General features: G+C 38.0%; 2 protein-coding genes across 2 annotated transcripts in view; both read right to left on the reverse strand.

Moving 5' to 3' along the window:
• The window catches only part of LOC132913214 (uncharacterized protein DDB_G0283697), a 320416-nt gene that overhangs the window by 206281 nt on the left and 87428 nt on the right, over window positions 1-26707 (reverse strand). The gene's annotated exons all lie outside the window — the stretch shown is intronic.
• Window positions 2-11613, reverse strand: LOC132913223 (ATP-binding cassette subfamily G member 4-like). Its single transcript, XM_060971382.1, has 2 exons — window positions 11053-11613; window positions 2-3126 (listed from the first exon to the last, which is right to left on the reverse strand). Exon 2 carries the CDS (start codon window positions 2326-2328, stop codon window positions 535-537), a length of 1794 nt encoding a protein of 597 aa, XP_060827365.1. The 5' UTR covers window positions 2329-3126; window positions 11053-11613; the 3' UTR covers window positions 2-534.

Raw genomic sequence — 26707 nt, forward strand, 5'->3', positions numbered from 1 at the left:
CTTTCTTTCTTTTTCTTTTTCTTTTTCTTTTTTTTTTCACCATTGAACTTCCGATGAACGTGTATAATTTACTTACCGCTTAAATGTCGTACGTTTATCCCTCATTGTCTTGTTGGCGAAGAGGACCTAATGATTCCTACGGAGCAAAATTCTGTTAACTTTCGACCTTTGTGTTTACGTCATGAAACAACTAAACGATCTTATAATGAAAGGCATATACATGAAAAAACCAATCATTCGTAGATTTTTAATATAAAATAAGCGTCGTAGTGTAAATGGATATTACATCATCGTTCGAGTAATATTTTAATCGAGAAAAGAAGCTCGAAAAGACATTGTTCGAATACATTCGTTCCTATTCACAGGATCACTCGACATCATTGTCTTGAATCACATGTCACAAAATACACTTGCGATATTCTCGTAAAATTACCAATGCCGAATCGTTAATGCACACACGGTAGTCGATGTTCGGATATTTTCTCAAGTAGAATGAAAATTTGAATTAATCATGGATCGAAATTAGACATCTTTTCATGCTCTGGAGAGTTTCTTCTTGAGAGAAAGATAGACGACGATTCTGCAGAGTATATAGCCGCAGAACAAGAGGAAGATATCGAGCCAATACATGCCGTCCGTCATTGACAGGTCTGTCATCAACGTGCTGGGCATGCTATAGTGGCAATAGATCTTCGGACAGGATAGCTTCTCACGATTGTAACCGTAGATCGCGTGAACGAACGCGTGCACCCCATATTTGATGTAGCTTAGGTAGCTACTATAGAACAAAATACGTGGCATATGGCTAAAATGAGCCAGGAAGCCCGACAGGCTTAACATAGTACAAAGTGTAATGGCACCTACGAACGTTCCATTTACAGGATTCGTTAGAATGCCTATCAAAACACCGATGCTATCCGATACTAGCGTAATCATAATGGTCACCATTAAATACATAAGAAACCTGTTGACGTCCAAAGGTTGTCCACTCAGGAAATAAGAAGTACCACTGTAGACGAAGGCGTACAGTATCTGTATAGGCAAGTTGCATATAAACGAGGCCACGAAATACGTCCTTAGCTGGTACCAGTTATTGAATCTTTCCTTTCTCAACGTCATCATCTCCGAAGGAAACTTGAATACCGCTGGCATCATGGTCGTGTAGCTCAGATATATGCAGGTGACCATGAAAAATCCAACGTTGCTAAGAGTCTTGCTTCCGTCATGACCAGCATCCGTGTACAGCAGACCTAGCAACACGCCTACTGCGAAATGAGCGAATATCTTTAGGTAGGTGACCGTCCAGTCTCTGAACAATTGGACCATAAACCGTCGTGTCAACACGAAAAACTTCTCGAATTCTGATGGTGGTTGGATCAGTACACTGGTTTTCGTTAAGTTCGTACTATTGTTAACTTCCGTACTTAGGATCTGCGAGCTGTTCAATCGCCACGACTTCTCTTTATTGCTGGCCAGATGTGCCAACTGATCGTTGAAATCCCCGTATTCCTTGCTTATTATTTCGATCATATAGTCAGCTGGATTGTGATACATGGGACAGTGAAGTCCAATACTGGAAAAATACGCGACCGTGTTCCTCGTAGTTCCTTCGTACATACATCTACCGTCAGCTAGAAGATAGACGCTGTCGAACATCTCGTAGGTGGCCGCACTAGGTTGATGAATCGTGCAGATGATGGTTCTACCGGCCTTGGCCAGGCTATGCAGCAATCTGATGCACTGGTGAGAAGACAAAGAGTCAAGGCCGGTCGTTGGTTCGTCGAGGAACATCACCGGTGGATTGTCCAGCAGCTCTAACGCGATGCTAAGCCTCTTCTTTTGTCCGCCGCTCAATCGATTGCATCTAGTTTCCTTCGTTCTGCTCAGATCTAAATTATCCAACATCTCGTCGATCAGCATTTCCTTAGCCTTTAGGCTCAGACTGTTACCGATTTTTAAATTACTTGCCATCCACATGGTCTCCCACACGGTGAACAATGGCAGCAAATGATCGTCCTGTTGAATGTAACACGACTGCTTCTTGTACTCTTTCCAACTTTGTTTTCCCTGATTCCCGATATAGTTGATCTCTCCTGTCCACTTGCCTCTCTGATATCCCGTCAGGATGTTCAACAAAGTTGATTTTCCAGCACCGGACAGTCCCATTATGACCGACAGTTCTCCGGACTTGAAGGTTCCACTAACCCCTTTCAGAATCTTCTTCAATGAACCGAAATAGCCATCCTTCACTTCGTAGGTGAGATTAGTAAACTGGATATCGATCGAGTCAGCTTTTGGCAAACTTAACAATATTACTCGCTGACACATGTTGATCTAATGATTTGTCTGAACGACTGAGAAACGATCGTATTTCGCGGTGCTTCTGTGCCTCTTCTCTCCCGTTCTTCGGTCAAGGGAGGAGGTCACACATATCTACGTTATCTAACAGGGGTCACGTTATCTACCCGCTTTTCGTCGGTCGATCTTAGAATAATTTTATAACGATCTTGTAAAATGAGGTTATCCGTTTGTTTCAAAGGAACACATCGATTCCTGCCACTTTCAGCGGTGAATTTTCACAACTATAATTTGCAGTTTCTTCAATTCGTTCTTAGAAAAGAGATAATTTCAACGAAAGTGTAATTCAGTTCAATCAGCTGTTCGACCCCAACGATTCGTATTTCATGTGTCACCACTTCTCCAAAATACTCATCGATTTTCGCAAACTTTTTAGGTGCGACCGTCAGATATATGTACTTTTCAGTTTTTCCAAATACAAACAAACTTCAAAAATGAAAATTTCGACGAGATCATGGACTTTAATTCACTATAAAATAATATCTTATAATCTTGGATAACTGTGAAATTACAATTTTAAATTTTTATCTCCCTAAGAGTTCACTGGCTCTGCCAGTAATAATGGAAGAACGAAGTGAACTATTTTGTGGTAATATATTATAACACACGATAACAATACAATTATCAGCGGAAGCTTCGTAGAGTTAGCTGTTTAGTTTATCGTTCAACTGCTGTCTGGTGGATAGTTCGCTTCGCTATTTCGCTATCCCTTCTCGTTGATCCGCTGTTCGTTTCACGTCGGTATATTTTGCATGTTGTTTCTTGTATCTGTAACGAACATTAAATCCATTAGAATTATAATTACGAGGTTCACGCAAGTCACTGCAATAAACGGATAAAGAATTTTTTAACCTTAGATCTTCTGTTTGCTCAAGAGATCATTAATATATGCATTAGAAAAAGTTTACTACTAAAAAAAGTTTATTATACGGTATAATATGTTGCGCAATTTATCGTGTATTATGTATTTATGTAATTTTATATCACCCTACGTTACGAGTTAAGTAGCTAATATTTAAGTATTGCCATGCTGATAGATCCAGTTATTCTTTTGTCGTTCGCTTTCCTCCTCTGCACTATATTTGAACACTCTTATGTTGATAAATCTATCAGTTCTTTTGTCGTTTTTCTCTCGTTTGTGGGATACCATCGACGCGTTTGTTCTCGTCATTCTTGACGTTTCCCTTGAATAATCTGTTATAACGTACGGATGATAATGTTTTCGAGTTTAACAAATCATTGGTTGGAAAGTTTTTAAAATTTATATTTATAAAAGTATAGTATAAAAGTTTTTAAAATTTGGTACTCTCGACGTACTGTATGGTTTATTCGAACGCTATAACCATTTAGACGGCAAATTTTATTATTTGTTTAAGCAGATATTGTACTCAAAGCGGAATATCCGCTTTGCTTGATATAAATCGATTCGTCCAATAATTTTTTCTATGAAGGTTACCGGTTTCTTTCCGGCGCGATGGCCGGCTTGGTTGGTCGGATCGGGTATCCGAAATTTTCAAATTCTCGCACACCTCTAGCTCATACCATCGACACGACAAAGACGAACGATCTATCTAGCACGCGTGAGACAAATTTGTCTTTTTTTCTTTTTCGCGTAATAACTTTTGAAGATTCCTAAAGTCGAAATTGGTATCTACTCTATACTTGCTTACAAAGTAGATACTTTCAGTTAGTATAAGCGTAAATATTTGGCAAAAAGCGAACCCATTTTCAACGACCTAAATCTTGATACGTGTTGTAAAGGACACTCGCCCGAGTAACTTTCCGTAGTAGGTTTTAGCCGCCGCTCGTTATTTCGTAAAAAATAAGTTGAAAAATCATCGGAGCGTAACTCTATACATCTGAACCGGTGAAGATTCGTAAAGAAAAGTTCTTTTTTATTGCAACGTATTCTGCTCGTCACAAGGAACAAGAATCTGAAAGGAACCACGGATCGCTGATCGCCTCTTCGTCCGAAAAACGATGTTGAAATTTTAATAATTTCTAGCAAGGAGACCGCATATAAGGAACAGGTATACGTCCTTGGTTAAATCTCTCAACCATTGCATGTGAATATTTGCAAGTCCGAAACCTGGCATTTTGTCGATCGAGAATGTTACGACCCGAAAATCTGCTTTCAAAAATAATACACGCTCCGAAATGTGTGGGACGTGTTGCAACTCGCGTAAACATCCAACGGGAAAAATTTCGTCGAGTAGCATAATTATTTGGTTGGAACTGGTTGAACGCGGCGGAATTTTGTAAGGACGTAAGCCTTCTTCTCGAATCGATCTATTCTCACTCGACGACCTCTTTTATAACGTAAATACAGCGATAACCACGAGCAAAAGCGATAATTGAATCTGTTCTTCTTTACTACAATTGATGCATGCCTGCGGGAATCGATCGACTCGTATTCAGACGTCGCAATTCTTGGTTTGTTAATAGTTGTTAACACAACCATTGGAAATCGCGTTGGCACGGAATGATCTTTCATTATTGCTATATTCTGATATATTTTACAAGCTAATCTGCAATTTCCTGTTGCTATGTAAATAATATGCTCATTAAAATAGCTTCCTCAATCAATGCGAATATAAGTCTCTTTATGCATTCCGTACGTAATTCCGCCTATACGTAAATACATAGACATACGTGTGACTATGGACACGGATGTAATCGACTTAATAACCATGTTCGTCTCACAGTTTTTATTTCGAAGAAATATCACACGTGTTGCTCGCTCGCTCCACTTGCTCGTAAAAATCTAGTCCCATTAAACGCGTACCAATGCCACGAGCAGGCGAAGGAAGCTCGATTTTCGGTCAAAAATTTGTCTTGTTAAAAATTGCTCGCTCGTTCGCTTTTTTCGCTCACGTGTGTTTCCTTGATAACATAGGCCAAAGTCAAGGTCATTGGGCTTGGATTCCCCTCTTCTCAATATTTACCAATATTCGATTCGTAAATAATTGCCAATTTTCTCCAGAGAATTATAAGAACATAGTCTCGACACTTGTGCAATGCAATTTCCTCGTTTACTACTATTTGTTACTACTACTGCTATGGTATCATTTCTATTCTAATTTTGACAGTTTGGTCTATCCTTATACGAAGGCACGAAACACCGCATCATTTATCGTTTCCAGATATTAAACGTCAACGTCTTAAAACAAATCATAGATACACGATACAAGGTCATTTAGTTCGATCTGCGAGTTCATATAACACGAATTCATTGATTTTTCCACTTTCTGTATTCTGTATATTTCACTTATATAATTATATTCGGATAAATGCAGCAGTGATCAGGAGTTTATTCGATTGGACGGTAATTAAAATTTTCTGGAATGAATGGATTTTCTACTATACACGACTTTCCATAAGCCAAACGACGTTCGATGAAAATCAAGCACAATTTGTCCCAATTCTCATTCGTGACAAGTTACGCTACATCTTGATATCGCTAGATCCATAGAATGTAAATCATATGCGATTGAATTAATATCATCAGTGAAGTTTATTATACAATTAGCGAAGTTACCAAGCTACATGCTGTTAGTATTAGTAAATTCTCTTGCATAATACTAATAAACACAGGATATGTAAAATATGGCTATTTGAATATTTGAGTCAAACTAAATAATTCGCCTCGTAATTAGTCAAATTTACTTATCAACCGTTTTTAAGTTATCTATTTTCGAAAGCAGACTACATTTGACTTGTTATTAGCGTAACAAACAGTGTAATTATATAATGTAATATCGTGAACTCGTATTGACAATTCGTTGGTCATTGTTTTCTATCAGAGTATAATTTTCAAGGATTAAAAGGTAAGAGGTTCGTTCAATGTTGATATCTTTAATGATAATTATTATAATTCAATAGCATTTGTATATTACTTTATTTCTGGAAGTTGTTTTATCGCGCACTTCGTCACTTCCTGTATAATTCCATCTCGCTGCTTCAAATGAACTTACCATGGGATTATTAGAATCACTTTCTCGTCTTTGATGTCTTTTCTTCTTGGACATAAAAGTCACGATAATTTCCCACCTTTTCATTATCTGATATTCAAGTTTAATGGTGTTGCATGACATGGTACAAGTTCGATTATTCTGCGCAAAGTTTAAGATTGAATTGTAAAATGTCGAAGCTTGGGTGATTCGCAGCAAGCCTACTTTATTGTAATGAAATTTTACAGATTACAAATCATCTGATTCATCCTGTTTGGCGTAAAATGACAAAAAGAATAAAAAGGAAAACTATAATTCGTAACTCGCGAATTCGCTAATATTATTAGCATTAGTAACTAGTGTATCGTGCAGGCGTGTCCAGAACTCGCAATTGGAGATGTGACGCATGCTACTCGTGTACAGTGGGTCTTTAAAATAGATCATTTGTGGCGTTCACGTACTACATTCATGCATGAAAGATTTGTTGGATTTTACGTAATATCGTTCAACCTCTCCGTTGCATAAACGTTTGATGATAATAAAGACCTTGTTACCTTACAGAGAAGGTGTTCCATTAAGATTTCGCAAGACCGTATAATGCATAAAATCAGTCGTTAGAAGCACCACAGAATTTATTAAATTACATGATCCGGTATTCATTAAATAAATTTAGAACAACGTTATTATCTAACGCTAACAGGGAAAAATAATACGAGGAAAATCAATGAGAATAAACATTATCGTAACTAAACGTGACACATTTGTGACGAACGTAAAATTAGTATTGACGTATCTTGAGCTTTCGCATAAATTCGATTGATCTGGCAATGTGACTTATCGGTTACATAACAGTCTAATGACAAATGATTTTGTTTGAACGAATTTTCATTTCGAAAAATTACATTCGGTTAGTCGTTGTTTGTATTGATCAATAATCAATCATCGTTAAAAAGAAAAAAAGGAAAAAAAAAAGATGCAAATCTCACGTTGGCAGTTAACTAAACAGCGTTCCATTTGATTTCCTCGTGAAATCGGATAAATCGAGGTAAGGTGGTCTTCGCGACCGTGATAATTCGGTGCAAGGAGTAGAAGGAAAAAGTTAATGAACTTGAGAAAAAGATTGATTAAACACGATGGACAAAGAATAGGAAGAAATCGTATTTTGCTACGCGAATCATCTAATTTAGCTTATTTTGAAACTTTAGATTTAATTTCTCGTTGAGACGTCGCTGGTTTGTTCGTGTCTTTTCTATTTTGCAAAGAAATATCATAAAATATCGTTACGCAATGATCATCCCAAGGCAAGTATAATGACAGTTTGCCTTGAATTAAATATATTCCGTTGAAGTCAGAAATTTTATATTCTTTTTATTTAAATAATTTTTATCGAAATGATTAACTACGATGGAAGGCAATAATAATATAATAGAAAAGAATATTTGAAAATAATATGATAATATGATGAATAATACTTTATCGCAACTTTGCTGTCATAAGTCAAAATGTAAAATGTCTGCATATGTGTATGTGTTTAAAGGTAGCAAGAAACTCGTTTCACGTTTCTTTACAATTACTGTCTCTTAAATAGATGGATAGTTGTCTATCCCAAGTCTCGTTTTAGTTCCATGTATCAGCGTTCTTTGTACAAACAACATACGCAAGTCTGACAAGTACAAGTCTGTTGTTTGTTATACGTAACGACAATTGAATCTAGTATCGTTCTATTACATAAAGCTTTGTTCGCTTTCGTTCTATCTTCAAGGCAATGTGACCAGGAGCTATTATATCGCATAAAACAGATTCTAAATGCAAACGAACCTTTCAGTGGTTAAGATAGAAGTATAATAATCAAATGTTGGCTCTTTCTGTTTCTTTGCAACGGTTAACGCTGATTTTAACCGAATTGTAAATATCGCAACAATTCGGTTGTGCAACTTCTATGGAAGCCAGCGATTCTAAAATGGATTTCACGATTTGTGGTTACAGTCAGCGATCACGATCCCTCACCAAACTATTTTTATTAGCTGTTCATTATATCTTTCGTGGATAAATCAAAATACGCGTGATCTTTTTCTAAATTAAATTTGGACACAAGAGGGAAAGCTTTGGACTTGAAAAGTATTAAACATTAAATCTTTATTTTGATTAAAGAAGTATCCTACTTCGTAAGTTAGTTTTTAAAAAAAGAAGCCGTATATGAAAAACTGGGAACTACCGTGTTTCAACAATCTTCCGACATATGTATATATGATTGATAATTCTTATAAATCTGTGTGGCGAAATTTTTTGATTTTTGACCGTGACCGTGACTTCTGATGACGCATTATATCATGCGTCATCCGTTGCTCGCGTGGAATACACTAGCAAATTCTACACGAGTTTCGTTTACCTTCGTCATTAATGATGATCTATCCCTTCATTGCGTTGTAAAACAACTATATCGCTATTTTAAATATCAACTCTAACGCATTCGACATCACGGTAAATTGGACTAGGATAGCTTCGACTGCACTTAAGAATGCGAGAACCGCTTCGATGAATTCATTGCTAAAGAAAATGAAGAAACTAGAACTTTGGAAAAATTATCATACAACTACTTAACAAATGAGAAATACAGGTACACCTCGCCGACAAAGTGAGAGATCCGAGAAAGAGGTCCGTAAAAGCATTACCATAGATAAAATTTGTAATATGACTCTTATTAATATGTATTTGTACACCCCCGGCTAATAGATATTCTAATACTTCTGATCTTATGGCCAGTTTATATCCATATGTAGATTCACTTACTTCGCAGCTTAGAATTAAATCTCAATTAATAATTCAACATCCTGTTTTTCTACGTCGTCGTTAATATTTTCTAATACCTATGCATCAATTATTATCGTAATCGTTATGGAAATCGGCCACAAATCGTACAGTTATTAACGCGTAATTTATTTAATATCGATTATGACTTGCATCTGTATCATAGACTATAAGAGGTCAACTAAGAGAAGTAACTATAGAAATTATCTCATTATTTGCTTATTGCTAATGAAATATAAATTTTATACTGAAGATAAATTGCCGATCAATCTTTGTTACAGATAAGCTGTATCTACTTCATGCCTTTTAATATCAATTTTCTGGTAACGTTAGAAGAATTGAAAATGTTAATATATTTTTTCTACCGTTTTCATGTTCCCCGCTTTCGTTACCCTTTATCTTAGAATTTAACGATTTGGACAGGAGTATCTTTTAATAAAGTTCTCCGTCTAAAAGGAATTATTTCACGTGGGTAAGATGCGTAATTTAAATTACAGCTTTTGCATGTTTATCACTTGAAAAGTATGCGGACGACATTTTTGTGCTACATTGTAGTTTCTACAAATTCTTTACAATTTTTTCAGCAGACTACGTATGTGTCGTGTAAATAGATAATTTAAGTAAACGTAAACAATGCATTGAAACTTGGACGGAAGAACGTTCCGTTTTGTAAATGTAGGAATACCTATTTTACTTCCGACATACTACCGTGTATATTTTTAGAGCTTATTTACTTCTCTATTTTTTGCGTAACTATAAATACTTGTTAGAAATGCGAAAATATTTCTATCTTACATATGAAACTCTTCAGATATAAATTATCGCATCCAGATTTATTTGTTGTTTGTATCGAAATTAAGTTTTTAGTATAATATTTACAAAAAAAAAAAAAAAGAAAAAGAGATACGCGTGTCAGGTTTTTAAAGTTAACTTAATCGGTCTAAGATACACGTTTTATTAAATTCAGCTTTGGTGATGACAAAAAGTATTGCGTGCATTTTGTACAAAAGCGTGCATCTATTTGGATCTGAATTATCGAATATTTGGTGTTAGCGATGTCACAAGAAGCATGCATACCTTGGTTTTGTGCTGATATATATTCCTTCGATAAATACACATACGTACGTGGGATATCGACTTTGTTGAAAATCACGAAATTTTTCAAGATTAATTCTTTTATAACAGTTCGTGTGATAAACACGTAATTAATATATACTATAATATATTACCAGAGTGCATATAGTTGATGTAATAAATTAGCCTTTTTAACGCTATTATTCGTACTGAGATCAGGATCGATCCTATTAATTCCAATTGACCTCTATTCGACGCTGATCTTTAGGTATTCGTACTGTACTGTTACTATAAAATATTTTATCGCGTAAAATTACCGTATTGTTCGATAGAAGCGAAATCTATTTCACCCAACTGATTTTAGACTTTGGTTTTAACACGAGCTTTTCAAATTTAACCACTGAATCAATGGAAATTTGTTGTTTCGCGTAACTAGCTGTGAATTTTCGTACCATCTCAAACTCTTAAGTCTTCGTCAAATATGAATTAGCTTTATCTGACATCCTGTTTGATATCTCGTATCTGACACTTTCGTATCTACTACTACTATGTGATGCATGTACTACGGTATATTGTTTTACAACTACGATCAGAGAACCGGTTAGTTCGATTAATACAGATCTAGGTGAAGGTATTGATAATTTTTTCCGATTAATACCATTCAGATATGTTTAATAGCTTCCTGTCAATAATTACTTCTAATTACACTCATTGATCTTTCAACCTAAGCTACTCTTACAAATCTTAACTTCTGTGCCTAACAAAATCAACTCTTTCACGTCGAGTCACAGGTTCGAGTTGCAGGAAACTTTACCAAACTTTTTCAAACATAGTCAAACATCATGATCGATCGATCACTCACCGAAAGCAAACTCGAATATTATCGTCGTCGGATATCTCCCAGATATTGTGAGCTCGTTGCAGGAATTTCACTGAAACTTCTTCGAGACGATATCTTCGAGAGTAAATTCTTCTTTGAAACGATTTTCGATCCGGATAATCGCGTGTCAAGCCAATGGTCGAGTCGGAAAACTTATTCATGCACCAGCTCGAAGAGCTCACTCGCGGCACCAGCTCGAGGACATCGCGCGAGCGAGAATGCGAATCGCTGGCGTACGCTCGCAGGAATCGCGTTAATACGCCCCGCTCGCTATTCGCCCTTCTAACACGTTTCTCTGGTCGCTTCCACGATCCATCGGTCCGCGGAGCCAGTTCCGACGTATATCCAACTTCTCCGACTTGTCGGACCTCTTCTTCCTTCCGTTTCTCTCTTTTCTTCGATACTCCCCAGTGCTATACATAGCAAGGTATTTGTTTCCCCATTGAAAACTCATTCTCCGGCATTCTCTGTGTCTCTCGGCAATTTTAATAGGGTTAAGATATCCAAACACTTATAGATATGTGTATTTGACGAACCTATTATATGCAATTATCGCCAAATATTTTGAATTTTGAAATTTCATTAGCACCGTTATGAAAACTCCATTATCGCGGCTACATTAAATTCTATTAAATGCGTATCTTGCAGAGATCACAAAAGTGTTTAAACAGCTAGAAGAAAATGAATAAACGTGGGAAGCTTTCCGGCAAAAGGAAAACGAAATTGTAAATTGATTAAATTTCGAAGTATTTCGACTATTTTCTGGCTATTTAAAGTTATCGTTCATGTCTGTTCTTTCCTTAAGAAATTCCTTAAAACGAAGAAGCATATATATATATATCGTAATTGTTATTGATGGACATAACTTGTCGTTCTAATTTCATACCGAGAGTTCCCTTTCCCTTGTGATATCCTTTCAAATACAGTGACACGTTTTACGGGCCAAACATATAAACACGAGTCAAGGTCGTGATACATTTTGTGAGCTAAAAATAAGGAATTCCAACGAGGTTCACGTTATATTTTACGAGCCAAACTGTTGTAAATGTAAAGCGAGCAACATTGAAACCGATTGCGCCATTTAGCGAATCGAGTCATAAGGTTAATGATTAATACATTAAAAAGTCTTCTTTTCTTTCGAACAACCGTGAAATTGAGCGGAAAGATCAAGAGCCAAGCCGGGGTCAAAGAATTTTGATTTCTCTATATTTACAAGATAAGTAAAACGTCCATAATAATTTAATTGAGTTGAGAATATTCTGCAATCGACGATCGAAACGTACGTCCGTTTTGAAAGAAGTGATTTTCGAAACTACGCGTATATTTCTTAACATTTACGAGATGATTCTTAACACTGATAAATCATGGAAAATACCGATTCCATAATTTTCATAGAAATCTTTCTTTCATAGAAATATATTTGCTATTCCGAAATTTATTGAGACCATCTCGTATTTCGTGGTATTCGTTATATCATTATACATACGTTTAAGACTATCTCAATATCTTAGAAGAGTTTCGTACAACACAAAGAAAATATTTGTAAAAGGTTTCTAGAGATTCGTAGAAGGTTTCTAAACATGGAAATATATTTATGAGTAACTGTAGGAAGTGAGCGATAGATGTATTCAACGACGAGACGCATTTAGCTTGAAAATGCTTGATCTCTGGTGATTATATGTACAAAGTAGGAAACATCTCACCGATTTCGATGCCATAATCATATGTATATCATATGCATTCCATAACCATTCGTTTAAAGATCTTTTCATCTATAAACATTTTTTCACCATTTTCTTTTTTGCTACGTTTCTTGTCGATCGAGGATCGGAATAAAACGCAATGTGGATGACGATGAGACGTGTTGATCGATCAAAGGAATGACGAGACAAGTTGATTTCGTCAAATTTATTTGCAGGTATCTTTAAACGTAAAATACAGAGTTTAATCGTAAGCGTCGCCCGCTCGATGCTATTCGTTACAAGGATACTCGATACCGATACTAATTGTTACGCTGATTCGTTAGACTAATTCGCTATACTTAGTTGTTCGACTGATAATCTGGACGACTGATGTCTCGAGAGCATGATCGTCTATTTATACTGGTCGAGGGGCAGGGTGAGTACTGCAAGATTTGAACTTCACTCCGGTTGACGATTACAGCGATATTACTTTGTCCAGAGTTTGTTTATTAAATTTTATGCGTCGCAACTGTGTTATTAATCCTCTGTGTTAAAACAACTACACGAGGCATCTTCGAATCGAAACGTCCTGTGAAGCGTGTACCGCTTCAGCGATATTCGATAGATCGATCGATTCATGGAAAATTATTTCACATCTAATGGCAGCCAAATACGAATCTAATTCAACCTATAAGTCGTTCATCTTTTTCTTTGTTATTTGTACAATAAAAAAATTCGTTGTTTGATCCTGATCGAAAGTTACGCGTACAAGAAAAATTTACTGAGATTTCGTTATGACGTTCTTGACTTTGATACGAGCCTTCTATTTAGAGCCAATTAATTTTTTAAACTCGTAGATGCTGTTGCGGTGAGAAATTAATCTTTACCGTCAGCCAGGAAATCTGCCATTAAGTTTACTAGTTTGTGTGAATACCATTGCAGATATGCTTACTGATTAGCTACTAATAAATTACAGATAACGCATGTGTAAATTACATCTTTATGCGGAAGCTGATCAGGTGGATCAACATTTGATCGTTAATTGCTATAATGTTCGCCATAACATGAACTTTGTTATAGTATTGTTACAACTATATATAACTTTATAATACATAAATCTAATATACACGTGATAGTATCGATACATAAATAAGAGACGCGTTCAAGTGCATTTTTATTATAATTTCGACGCTTCTGTGCATTCACACTCCTAAGGTAACCGTTGATTTGTCGTGCTTCGTGCTTGATTTGGTCGCTCTTTTGTGTGATTTATTAATTACAGTGTAGTTATTATTGCATTTATTATAACGTTTACGTACTATTATTATCAACCGCTTTCCTATGAAAAGTTGATTTTACGAAAAGAATGTAAAACTTGATAAAGAGATATTTTTTTGTAGATAGGAAGTGAACAAGAATTTATTTGTTGCATGAAAATTATTTTTCCTGCAAGATGCATACATCACGAATAATTTATTGCCGTAAAGATACAGTAATCTTTCCGAACCTGTTTCATGTTTTAATTTATCCAAGGTCTCTGGATTCGAAAACAAATTAAATTCCACAATTTTCATTTCATCCAGCAAGATCTTTCCAAAATTTAAAACGCAATATTAGCAAACAAATGTGTATTTTATTTAAGCTTGATGTTTTTCGAAATAAACGAAAGATTTCTCCAACAACTTATAACGAGAAATAATAATTTAAAAAGATAATCAACAAATTGAATTACGTAGAGATTCGAAATATAGACATACATAGTTCTGATCGACATACGATAATTAAATAAATTGTCAACTCGTCTTTGCGTCATTCAGGATCAACGTCTAAATCACTTTCGCGATAAAGTTGAAATATACTCCTGTTGTATTCGTTTTTGTTAGGAAAACCAGTTCCGTGGATGTTTCTTTCTTCACTTCGCGACCCTGAACTCGACCAGGATTGGAGCGAACTTGCCCAGACCTAACGTTAAGGATCGCGCAAGTATAAATACTTTAAACATGTATGAGGTCATAGGTGAATACATCAGGTGAATATATAATTTTTTATCTTCTACCGTACTTTTCCTCGTTTGTGCACATCTGTTCATAAGCGTTCCATTACGATACATCCTGTTATCATATAATATCGTTGAAAATGTGATAATTGCCTCAACATAACTATGAATCAACTAATAAAATGTTGCATTCATGTAAGATATAATTACCGGATTATCTCGTATTTTTATCGAAGAAGAAAATGGAAGAAAAACTCTTGAATAAAAATATTATCAATTTCTTTCAATCGCTATTCTTATTTTTTCATTTTTCTTAGCAAAATGTTCAATCGATCGATGTTTTCATAATCTACAAGTTCTTAAGTTTTGCATTTTATCGTAACGTTGAAACATCTATATATTCCTGTGACTTGTTACAAATAGATGTACATATTACATAACGCTATGTCACTCGCCTTATACGCACATATCAAGATTACAATTAAGGCAATTATGTTTCACGTGTTACGTAACCTAACGCAAACGATTCTTTTTATCGTGACTCTAAATCTAAAAGTCTGCTACAATTAATCGTTATTAGGCTTGCTAATATCGATTTTCTGCCATAAATAAATAGTTAAACGATGATGTTCGAATCTCTACAATTGGAAAACTTTTGCAAGACTAGAATTTTCTTCGTTCTTTTCCGCTACGTTGTAAAAATCTCTTCAGGTAGAAATACAATCTTCCTCCAGCTCGAATTAGTTTCCCCGTGTTTGCACGCGTTATTTTACCTCTGTAACTCGAATTCGAAGAAACTGGGCCCCCACATACCAAGTTTACCTATATATATATGTTTATAAATTGTCGTGCTTTTTCTCGCGCCTTCGCTCTTCCGGCGTAAATCGATCGTTTTTCCTCGATCATGTCGAAAGCGTATACGTATATATAATTTCTGCAGTTAGATTTGTTACGCGTCTCTACGCCTTTGCGAACATAAGTCAAATACAAGTCAAATATAATTCGAACATAAATCGAAAAACCTAACGCGTGTAAAAGGACATCTGTATGCCGAATGTTTACTCGAAAACCTTGACAAGTCGGTACTTTCATAAGTCGAAGGTTTATATTCTTCCCATGAGATCCGAGTTACCGAGGCTTTACATTAATTTGCATATTATTTTATTAAATATGAAAGCACGGATATCCAGATGCATTTAACAACCGGTTTCACATAAATTTAAACTGCAATTGATCGGTTCTAAATAGTTTTTCATATGAGTTTAACGATCGTTTCCCGATCATCGAACTTCTATATTCTTATTTCCATTCGAAGTGTTTTAATGGTTCAAAACTTGTCATTCTTTTGTATTTCGTTCAAACTTGATATACTTTTCAAAACGAAAGAATTACGAAAGAACGAATTTAAATCATCTAGCAGTTAAGTAATTCTGTTTACGTATAAATCGGTTACGTGATGGATACGTGATAAGATCCACGTCTTAAATTGTAAGTTTCAGAAAAAGCAATTTCAGCGTATTTTGACTTATCATCGTTGATTATTCTAAAATGTGTATCTCAGTATGTATAAAAGTGCATAAATTGGTTACACAATACGTAATTAGAAATGCATCGAGGTTAACTGCGTCACATAGAACATTCGCTCGATCAACATTTTATTTCTAAATAAAATAAGAGCAGAAATTCCATATGCGGCCAATTAAAGAATAAATTAGTTCATGTGCACGTAAATTGTGGTCGCGTAAAATGGTAAATTTTAGAACGAATCGTAGATCTCGATCAAGTCGAAAAATCGAACCAAATTTTCACGAATTTCTGGAAATTTGGTCTGATTCGACGATTTTGTATCAGGAGAACGCGATGGAACGGGATGTGGCGCGATTCTAGCAATTCTTGGAATTTCTCGGACCCGAAATCGTGATAATTTGGCCCGATTTCGAGATTTTGTATCAGGAGAACACGTTGAGACGGGAGGTGGCAATTTTTCTGAATTTTTCACGTTTTACTTATTCTAATTTATAATAATGATAAGGATGGGGTATCGGTGGTGTACAGAATTAGGGGGAAATGATAATTCATTCGAATTCCCCTCAAATGATCTATATACTGGTTGAATTTGAGAAATTATGCAATAACCTTTACAAATAAATTTAAAGTTATACGCACACTCAATCTGCTGTATTATTCAGAACATAAACGTATTAATAAATTTAATCTTGTTCCAACTTACATAATTCGTACGTGTCAGTCATACTTATTTGAATGTATTTATCGTAGAAGCATTTCCATAAAATGTAATGCTATTAATAATAGTCGCGTTTCTTGAAATATTTATATTTATATTTATGGTAATCAGTATACCATTAGTTAAAATATAAGTATCCATATCCTATTTTGAATACTCGGAATATGAATAATTACAGATGGTCTTCTTCCGAATCCTCCTTCTACAGCACTGCCGTCCGTTTATGTCACACCGTATCGTCGTCAGTACGGACAGCATTAGACAGAGACATTGATATTGTGCAAAGCGAACGTACGACATTAGAAAGAGACAGCAATATTTTTGGTGAAGGACGGAATATGCAAATGCATTAGGAAGTAGTGGCGATTTTGCGCGAATGGAACTGACGTCCCACTGTTTTATTTGCTTTTCTTCCTCTATATTGGCGCGAATTTCAAGGATATGGGACCGTCGAAAGATGCTGCTAAGGATAAATGAGAAGGGTTCAGATTAGGAAACCGACGTATTCTACATTACTACGTTATCGAGCATAAATAATTTCTTATTCTTGCTATTATAATTGATATTCGTTTGCCTATTTATTATATTATATGTAAGGAGCCGCCGCAGTCTCATTCGCTACGCACACTAATTTTAATATCGCACAATAACAAACACGGTGAACGAACTGCCGATAGCAAGATATTTTAATGCGAGTTATCCGTAGCTGACGATGGTTTTCCAGTCTGTTTTTCCATTTGTCATCGATTCCGTGCTTCGAGCTATGGTCGGTATAGCGTTGGAAAGGCGGGTCTTTGAATGGTTCAGAAATCAGGGATAGAGATGACAGGACTGTTCCCATATTCGCAACGTCACGGAAAACATGCTGCACACGAGTACTCAACACACATCGTGGTTAAAGGGATGGAATAATTGTATCGATTTAATTTGATTTGACTTTTAATATTTGCGTTTCTTGGTATTAATCGCCTGTATCGCAAATATATATTATTATCTTGCGAAGATATACCGAGAGTTGCGATTTATCATTTGTAAGTAAGTATATTTTTGATTCGAGTCCTGTTGGAAACGAAGGTGCCTGTTGCGATCCTCTTTTCTGGCTTCTGGTAACTACCAATTTGAAGAGGTTGATGTATACAGAATACCGAATCGTGTCTTTGTCAAGCGACGATATATTCGATTTATGTTTCTTAATTTTTTGTTCGAAACTTTCCTTCGACGGTGGATATTTTGTTCATTTTTGCTTATTTATTACAAGTCTAACTATATTTATCATACATCGTTTCAAAAACTATCAAGCTAAACTATCCGGATATAAATTTTAATTCAAACTAAAAAGTATCGTTTTATATGTTACATTCAAATAACTATTTCCTTCTCGTTTTATTTCTTAAATTCTAATTTACCTAATACCGACGCGTCTAATTAAGAGCTACAGGCACGTTTTAAATGATTTACTGCAATGCTAAATAAGAAAAAAACCAACTATTTACTAGAAATAAAGCCAAAACTATTATACATACGTTCTTTCCGTTTCTGGAATTCTGATTAGTCGCGTACTAATTTATTCGATCGTATATTTAGCTGAAGAACTATGGATACGTCCTGAAAAAGATTACCGCGAAGCTAGGCGAGGAATACTCTTGCCGCAGTCTCGGAATTAGCTTCGAGATATAGCTTCGTCCCGTTGGACGTAAAAGACAGTCTTAAGAAGAAGAATTTATCGATCTTAGCATTTTCTTTCTTCACCTCGGAGACTGAGAGCGTAGGCTGGGAGCCTACGAAGTGGAGGTGGCCGGAGACGGAATTAAAGATGGCGGTACTTTTTCCATTGTTTCTACCTCCGCTTTCTCTTGCACACCCTTAGACTTGTTGGTGGGGCGAAAAATGGCTGGAAATATTTTCGAGGGTAATCGAAACGGGGGTGAGTATCCTTGTCCACTCCCCTAGGGCAGTTCGTGGGATCGAACGATGGCAATGGACGATCAAAATGTCTGCCATTGTTATGTCTGAAAAATGAAAAATAGGATCATTAAACGATAATCATCAACGGAATGATTTCGCGTTGATTTATCTTTTGAGTTGATTACCTTTTCCGCTATTAGCATTTCTTGCATTTTGGTCCTACTGAAACATTGTTATTAACCATTTATCGATTACCATTATATGCCCATTTTTATGAATCTATAATTAGCTGTAACAAAAACAGGGGCGGAAATTGCAAGCGATACAGAGTCATCGAAGCTTTCGCTGCATCGCTGTAAGATAAAGCATTCGCCATAGAGTTAAAAGACCAACAAGGGTCGAGAAACTAAGCATCTTTATTTCAACCAATGTAAAATCCTAGCAAAGGATAATAATCCATTAACGATGAAACGAAACCAAGGACCGATTTTCCTTTCTCGTGGAAGCTTGCCGAGTCAATGCGATCGATGGTCGTACAGATATTCGAAAACCATCGGCGTATCCTTTTCACTCTCTGGTCCATCGGAGAAGCGTTTCTTTTTTTTTCTCTCTCTCTTATTCTTTCTCTTACTGCAGCGAGTATCGATCGACCAGGATCGTATTTTCCTCGAAGGTTTCTCCAGACCTAGAAAACGTTCGCTGTTGTTTTTATTGCTTGAACGCGGAAAGCGGAAAGAGGCGACCGGTAGAATGGGAAGGAAAAAGAGGGCGGTGGGAAGCGAAGGGGTAGAAAGCTCGAAAGGAAAAGCAAATGAGACTCGATGTTACAGAGCTCGAGAGGATGGAGCCAGTAATGCGAATGGTATGCAAGAAATCGCGAGTCGCTCCTGCTTTTCTCTCTTTTCCGTTTTTCCATCCCTTCTCGTATCGAGACTTTCCTGCGCGCAAAAACTTCGCGGGAAACCGCTGCTTATAAAAGAACACGATCGAGAATCGGAGAAATCCATCGAACTCGTTTTCCGTTATGTCTTCTCTTTAGGAACGTATATATGTGAATACACATCGAGGTACACCTACGCTTCAGTTCGTGATTAAACAAATAGAACCTGAACAGATCTGTATGGTTTCTCATTTTGGAAACTCATTTTACTCGTTAAATAATTTTGAGTATTCGAAAAATAAATGGAAATAATAAGTAGCTGAATGAACGAAGAAACGCCACTTGGCTATAACGTCACCAGTCGCCACGCTATGATACAATGCAACAATAAACACACATATTTTATGATGCTTTTGCAATGAAAATATAACAGAGTAAACTTTAGAATTAATTTCACCGACAACAGCGATATATCTAGGTGTCGTTTAACGAGATAACAACTCACGAAATCGAGTTTAAAAGGGCTAAAAAAACACTTGAAAATTGCTCGAAAATGTCGGGTAACTATCGATCGGTGGCAAAATTAATGTCCCATGGGGGACATACGCTGCAACCACTCGCGGGACGCATCGTCACATTATTTACGGGGACTAACTGTTCGGCTTATAATTAAACTCGCTCTTCGAAAGGACGAGGCGATACTGAAACCGGGTATGTCGCGATCACGATATAAATGCGTACACGAAACGCGTTCGGTGTTCGTCGATGCATCTACCAACGCGTTTGACCGGTATGCAAAACACGGTGTTGACCATCGTCCCTTGAAAAAGGATCGCTACCGAAAATCTTTGTCGAGGGGGTTCGATCTCGAACAGCTGCTGTCCCTCTCCTTTCATCCCTTAACCGGTGACCCTTGTTGTCCCTTTCGAGCACTTTCAGTTACCATTTCAGGTAATTAGAATTACCATTTCAGTTACCATCTTATTATATACCACATGGAAATTTATTAGAAATTCGTACTATCTTTTAAACTACCGAGGAACGATAGTTTCTTGGAACAACTGTTTCTTGCGAGGCGAATAAGTGTAAAAAAAAGAACGACGTAAACAAATATATAAATTAAATATTCCAATTGCATTAAATATTTTTTCTCGAACGTAATATGTTGCAAAGATGAAACGTTACGCTATAGCATATTTCGATCTATTTTAGCTCGCGGCAAAGTACAGAAATTTCGCGTGACAGCTAATGTGCTATACGTATATGCATAGGTATACATATACACGTGAAATTCGAAAGCACCGAAAAGACAAAGGAAATGCACGATCAATTGGAATAAAATTACAGAGGGTTTACGCGTCCGGGGGTGAGGAGGGAGGGTCAGCCAGAGCAGGCAGTTTATTGATTTAATTGCACGGCAATTAGTTAGCCGTTTGTCGTTAAATTTCATCCGGAACGAAGCAGCGATTCGCTTATTTAACCAGTGATTAATCGTCGCCAGTTTTATCTGTAGCTAACAAATGACGCTAATGGGTAACCAGAAACGCCATAGAGCGTCGGAACACCATTAGCTATCGATCGACATTAGCGGTTACGCACGCGAGCCCTGGCAACTTTGATGCTCCTTCATCCGGTGCCGATCGAAATAGTTTTTCAATTTTCACGGACGATTGGTCACCCTCCAGTCGCAATTTTCCCGTCGCTTGGCTTTTCGATTATCCACCGAACATCCTGGAACGTTGGCTGTCCCGACGCCCAGCCAGGAACTAACGCGTCCGCGGGCAAAACGCTCGATCCGTCTTTCGTTCGCTCGATTCTGTCGATTCCTCGCGCAAATGAGCCTTTCACAGACTGCTAATCGATCCTGTCGACCTTTCGCTATGTTCCATTATAGTTCTTTAAATAACCGAATAACGCAACACTCGGACACTAAAATACGGATAAAAATGAAAAACGCTGCTTCGTAAATAATTCTTCCCGTTCTTCTAACCACTTGCTCCAGATTGGCAAAAAAATACCAGGAAATTTCTTTTCCATCGTATTGTTGTACAGATCGTTGATAGTTTTCGGTGTTGAAACGGTTATGAGATTGTCGAGAGTTTCGCGTGCCCAAGACGAGGATTTCGGTCTTTTGATAATCTTCTGAAAAGGACAATAGACCAGGAGGGAAAGAAAGAGAGGAGGCAGAAGGGTCGTTACAGTAACGGAGAGGTGAAGCGGGGCCGAGGATCACGTCGGATAAATTATGACGCGATAAGGAAAGGCGAGTAGCAAAAACAAAGGATGGCAGCTCGACTGAGGAAATAATAAGGACTTTTTGATTGTACTATAAATTTCAAGAGGCTTTGTTTTTACGAAACTCGAAGCCCGCGTACTTCTCGATCGTCATATTTTTCTCCTCTTTTAACATCTTGACGTACGAACAGCGATTGATACGCTCACGATAAACCCCTACCTTAAACCCCCTATACTTTTCATTCTACGTGAAAACAATATCAATTCTACCAATCAGGAAGAACAAATAACGTTGATATGTTCGAAGGCTCCCGGGTTTCGTACTTCTAATCAGCATCTTGGTATTTATTATTGTACTATTTCACTGGTATGGACGAATTTTCACGTACCGAACTATCGGCATTTGCATATTGGCGAAAACACTATATGATACATACCTATGTACGATAGATCACTCGCAAGTCGTACTGGGTATAACTTTGCAAGTTAAAAGGTGGATCGACTTTATCAACTATAGACGTACTTTGTACCTCAAGACTGTGTTTGCGTCTTCTTGTACTAAACAGCTTGTCGATGCGAGTTATTTATCGCAGAAATTGGACATCAAGCGTGTGTCCAGATAACGAGTATGCGAATTTATATTATCTATATTAATTTATTCGAACGTGATTTTAACAGTAACACTTGTATCGATATATCCACATCAACGTGGTTTTAACTGTGTATCGTGTTAATGCCATCCTATTTATGCAATCGAATCGTACTTTCGTATCGTTAATAAATTTCCCGAAGAATATCTTTTTAACGATAAAGTGAAATATATAATTCCTACTGATAAAAATTTTCGTTTCAATCCGTTCGTATTGAAAATGTCGATACACTCGTCGGCAGCTGTTCCGACGCGAGAGTCTCGACTGAACGAATCGAACGTGTAAAGAAATAAACTAGCGATATAACGATAAATTATATCTTGAGAGACTGCTAATTCCTTGTCGGAAGGTTAGCAGGGCAGGAGTGTGAGGGGTTGATACAAGGGGTTGCTGACGGCAGAGGAAGAGTTAAAAACTCGTGTATCGTGAAACAGGTTTCGGACACCCGGAAGCCTTTTTCACGCATCCGTAGTCCAAATCTCTCGTCAGGCTTGTTCTTCTGAAACGAAACGTCGCTCTTTCTTTCCTATCGACCTTCTCAAAAATACTTTGCACTATTACAGATATATAACACTTCGTGTACACATATGCCTATAGAGAAGTGGAAATACGTAGAGTGGGAAATTCGAATTTCTAAATTGGAAAGGCAGACCAAGTTCCTTCAGGGAAAACGAAAATTTCAAAGTAGCAGGCAGGCAGGCGAACGTCCTTAATTAAAGAAAAGTCGAGGATCATTAAACGGTCGACCCTTACAGAGGACACCACTGCCGAGTGTGAGAAGGCGTATAGATGCCGTTGATCGCGCGACACTAAAAACTCTCCGCTGGTTTTAAGCGTCGACACGGCTCTTTTACGCGCTTCTAAAAAGTGCCGGCGTGGCGATAAAGAGTGGCCCCGAGGGTGCCCTCGTAAACTCGAAGAAAAGGCTGGATGCTAGCTAGGGTCTAGTCGTAAAGAGGTCGAGCCGAGACGCGTCTAAAAATCTTTGAAACTCCTTCGCCGCCATTTTGTTAGGATAATTTCCATTTATTTAAATAAATAAAACGGAGAAAATATCGAAGTCAAGTGCGTAAATCGATCGTGACCATCGATCGAAAGCAATATAATGGCACAACAAGTTCAAACGTACACATACGTGCACTGTCGTTCAAAAGTATGCGAACGCCAGGTTACCTCTAACAACGATTTTAGTTACGACGCTAATACGAAGAGATTCCTTACTCCTAAAACTTAGTAAAAATCGATCGATGAGTCCGCGTGCTAACGAGTAGCAGCGCAGCTACTTCTGCAAATAAGATCGTGGCGTAACAACGAACGGTGTATTTTTCCTACCCCGGCACGATCTCGAACACCATCTTGAGCAACATTGCGTACAGCATCGCGAAACTAGCTCGATCGTAAGCGAGAAAGAGAGGAGAAGCGAAAGCATCCCCTCCAACGAGATTATCCCCTCCCTTCTTTCGTTTCTTTCCCAGGATTTTTCTGGTTCCGCGGGCCAACGGAGCGGCAAAAGAAAAGAAGGGAAGGAGCCACCCCTCGAGGCACGAGAAAGGAAGGAGAACGGTCGCTTGGAGGTGGCGAAGGTTTGCAAAGGCACGTAGAAAGAGCGAGGGAGCCTCCTGTCGACCACCTTCGCCGCTCCGGTATTTCAGATAAGAATAAAGTAAACGGCGAATGGGGTTGCCGGAGGGGTGGCTGCAGTAACGGCCAGGCTGGGGTAAAGGTGATGGGGGAGGGTGATGCTTCTCCGACTGGGCCGTATCAAAGCGAAAGGGGTGAAGCAAAAAGTACGACGATCGATGCCACCGGTCACACGGTATACAATGAGGACGGTGCGCGCTTTACTCTTTTCCTTCTTTCCACTTCCGTTTCCCCATCCCTCTGTTCACCTCGCGGAGGTCTCGAAGATTTTCAGGAGTTTGCCCGACTCGAACAGGTATTGATGCTTTCGCGATATGCGTACGCGTCCTTCGAATCTCGATGAAAGAAGTAATTTAATTGAGTTACGGCGAAACGAACGAGTAGGTGGAAGAGGGCGAGTAGAATCATCGAAGCGCAGAAATGAAAACAGCGAGAGCGGAAGAGTCAGTATGCAGGTTAAAGCGAGGTTCGCATAGTGCTGGCTTATTAATTTCTATTCTTACGTACACGTTACGCGTCACCGTGTACATGTTCCATATGTCGCAAGCTGTGCAAACCTTTTTACAGTTTTTCCAGAATACGAACCGATCACGCGATAAATTATCAACTTGTACAAGAGCAGCAACGTTCGAAAGAAAAACTAGGAACGCTTAAACCACACGCCCTGTCCATTGTTCCGTAATAGCCTCGTACAAACAATATTTCCTCGTTCGAGAAGTTCGTGTTTTAATACTCGTTAGAAGTTCGCTGCAATTTTCCTCGGTGTTAACTGAAAAACGACGATCGTTACCCCTTTTTTCACCGCCCAGCCTCTGCCCCCTCCCCCCTCCTGTTCATTCGGGCTGTCTTCGAAGCGGGCTGGAGCGTAATAGAGGCGAATGGGGCGGCGGGATGAATTTCCTAATTAAAACTCGTGGGAAACTATTTAAAACTTAAAAAGGAACGAGGCTAGACCCAAAGCAACCCGGGCCCCATTATCGCCCTTGCCACGAGCAACTTCGGCAAATTATGAATTTCATCGGACTTGGCACAACCCTCCTGGACAGGCTAACACTCTTGTACCTTGTTCTATTTTTCTTTTCCTCCGTCTTTTACTTTCTGTCGCCCTTTTTGCTCTCGAAAAGTATGAAAATCGTGGTCCTCGAGCGAATTTCCTCTCGCAAATTGCAACAAGACAAGTTTAGAAACCGTTCTTATTTATGTCTGGATAGTGAAAATTAGATCACGTCCGATTCACGCGCATTTCCCACGTTCCTTGTCTTCTGATTTACTACTTATTCTTTCGAGGAACTTTGTCCACGCCACTCGGTACGTTCCTCCTCCGCTGCCGCTGCTGCTACGTTACTACTACGTACTACCACACACGGTATGTCATTGTTGCTTTAATCGATGTTCATGCCAACGTACGACGATACCTTCGTTGACTTTCTACAATTTTCTTAGGAAGGAAGAAAAGATGCGCCAACTTCTTCCCCTAAAGCATTTCGGTTCCGATCGCGCGATGCGGAAAATCGAGGGTAGTAAATTAGCGTGGTAAACGAGAACCGTAGGGGATGGTCGAGAATTTGCGAAAAACTCGCAACGGGTGCAATTAATCGTATCAAGGGTTTACGTTCCGTCGGTTCGTTTCCCCGAAAAGGCTGGATCCGGGAAATGCCTGCAACCTTCCGGCCACCATCTCCTTCCGTTCTTTTTATTTCGCGAAAACGCTTCCACTCTGCGAGACTTACTTTAACTGCTTGCAACGCGGCGGGCAATTAGAAGCGGCGTCTTTTAAGCCCGGTCATAGATTTTTCCGCGTAGCTACACCGCTTAAAGCGGGAAAATTTAAGGCCAGTTTACAAGCCACTTGATGCATGTGGTATTATAGACGCGCTTAATTTTCTGGTTGCTCTCTCTTTCGCATCGCCTTCGAGATATACTCATTCTCTGTTTATTCCGAAGCGATTAAAATAGAAAATTAGTGCGACTTTCTCTCTCTCTCTCTCCCTTCCTCCCTCCCTCCCTCTCTCTCTCTCTCTCTCTATGTCGTTTAAAGATGCGAGAGAAACTCGAAGAGTTTTGAGTAATCTTTCTCGTTGATGTTAGGGGTAGCTTACGAAGGGAAATTTTTCGCGAGTAACAAAGGTGACTGCTTTACCGATTTTAGAATCAACGAACGCCGCCATCTGTGTTACTTGCAGGGAACACGCACCAAATTTTCTCTCCGTCGATCAGGAAAGAAACTTTTAATGCTCGAAAAGTACTATGTACGCGCGTAATAAAGAGCGGAAGACAGAGGGCGGCAGTATAAAAGAATTTGATAAAAAACAAGAGATATTTTCTGAAAAATATTATACAACTAATATATTTGAAATAATACTATCTCGGTTTGCTTTTCTTTTATACGGGAAAATAACTACG

The sequence above is a fragment of the Bombus pascuorum genome, chromosome 13 (genome assembly GCF_905332965.1).
Source record: "Bombus pascuorum chromosome 13, iyBomPasc1.1, whole genome shotgun sequence".
Classification (NCBI taxonomy): domain Eukaryota; kingdom Metazoa; phylum Arthropoda; class Insecta; order Hymenoptera; family Apidae; genus Bombus; species Bombus pascuorum.

Bases quoted from the DNA above. Each gene is read 5' to 3' on its own strand.
- LOC132913223 (XM_060971382.1), bottom strand. From the start codon at position 2,328: ATGTGTCAGCGAGTAATATTGTTAAGTTTGCCAAAAGCTGACTCGATC.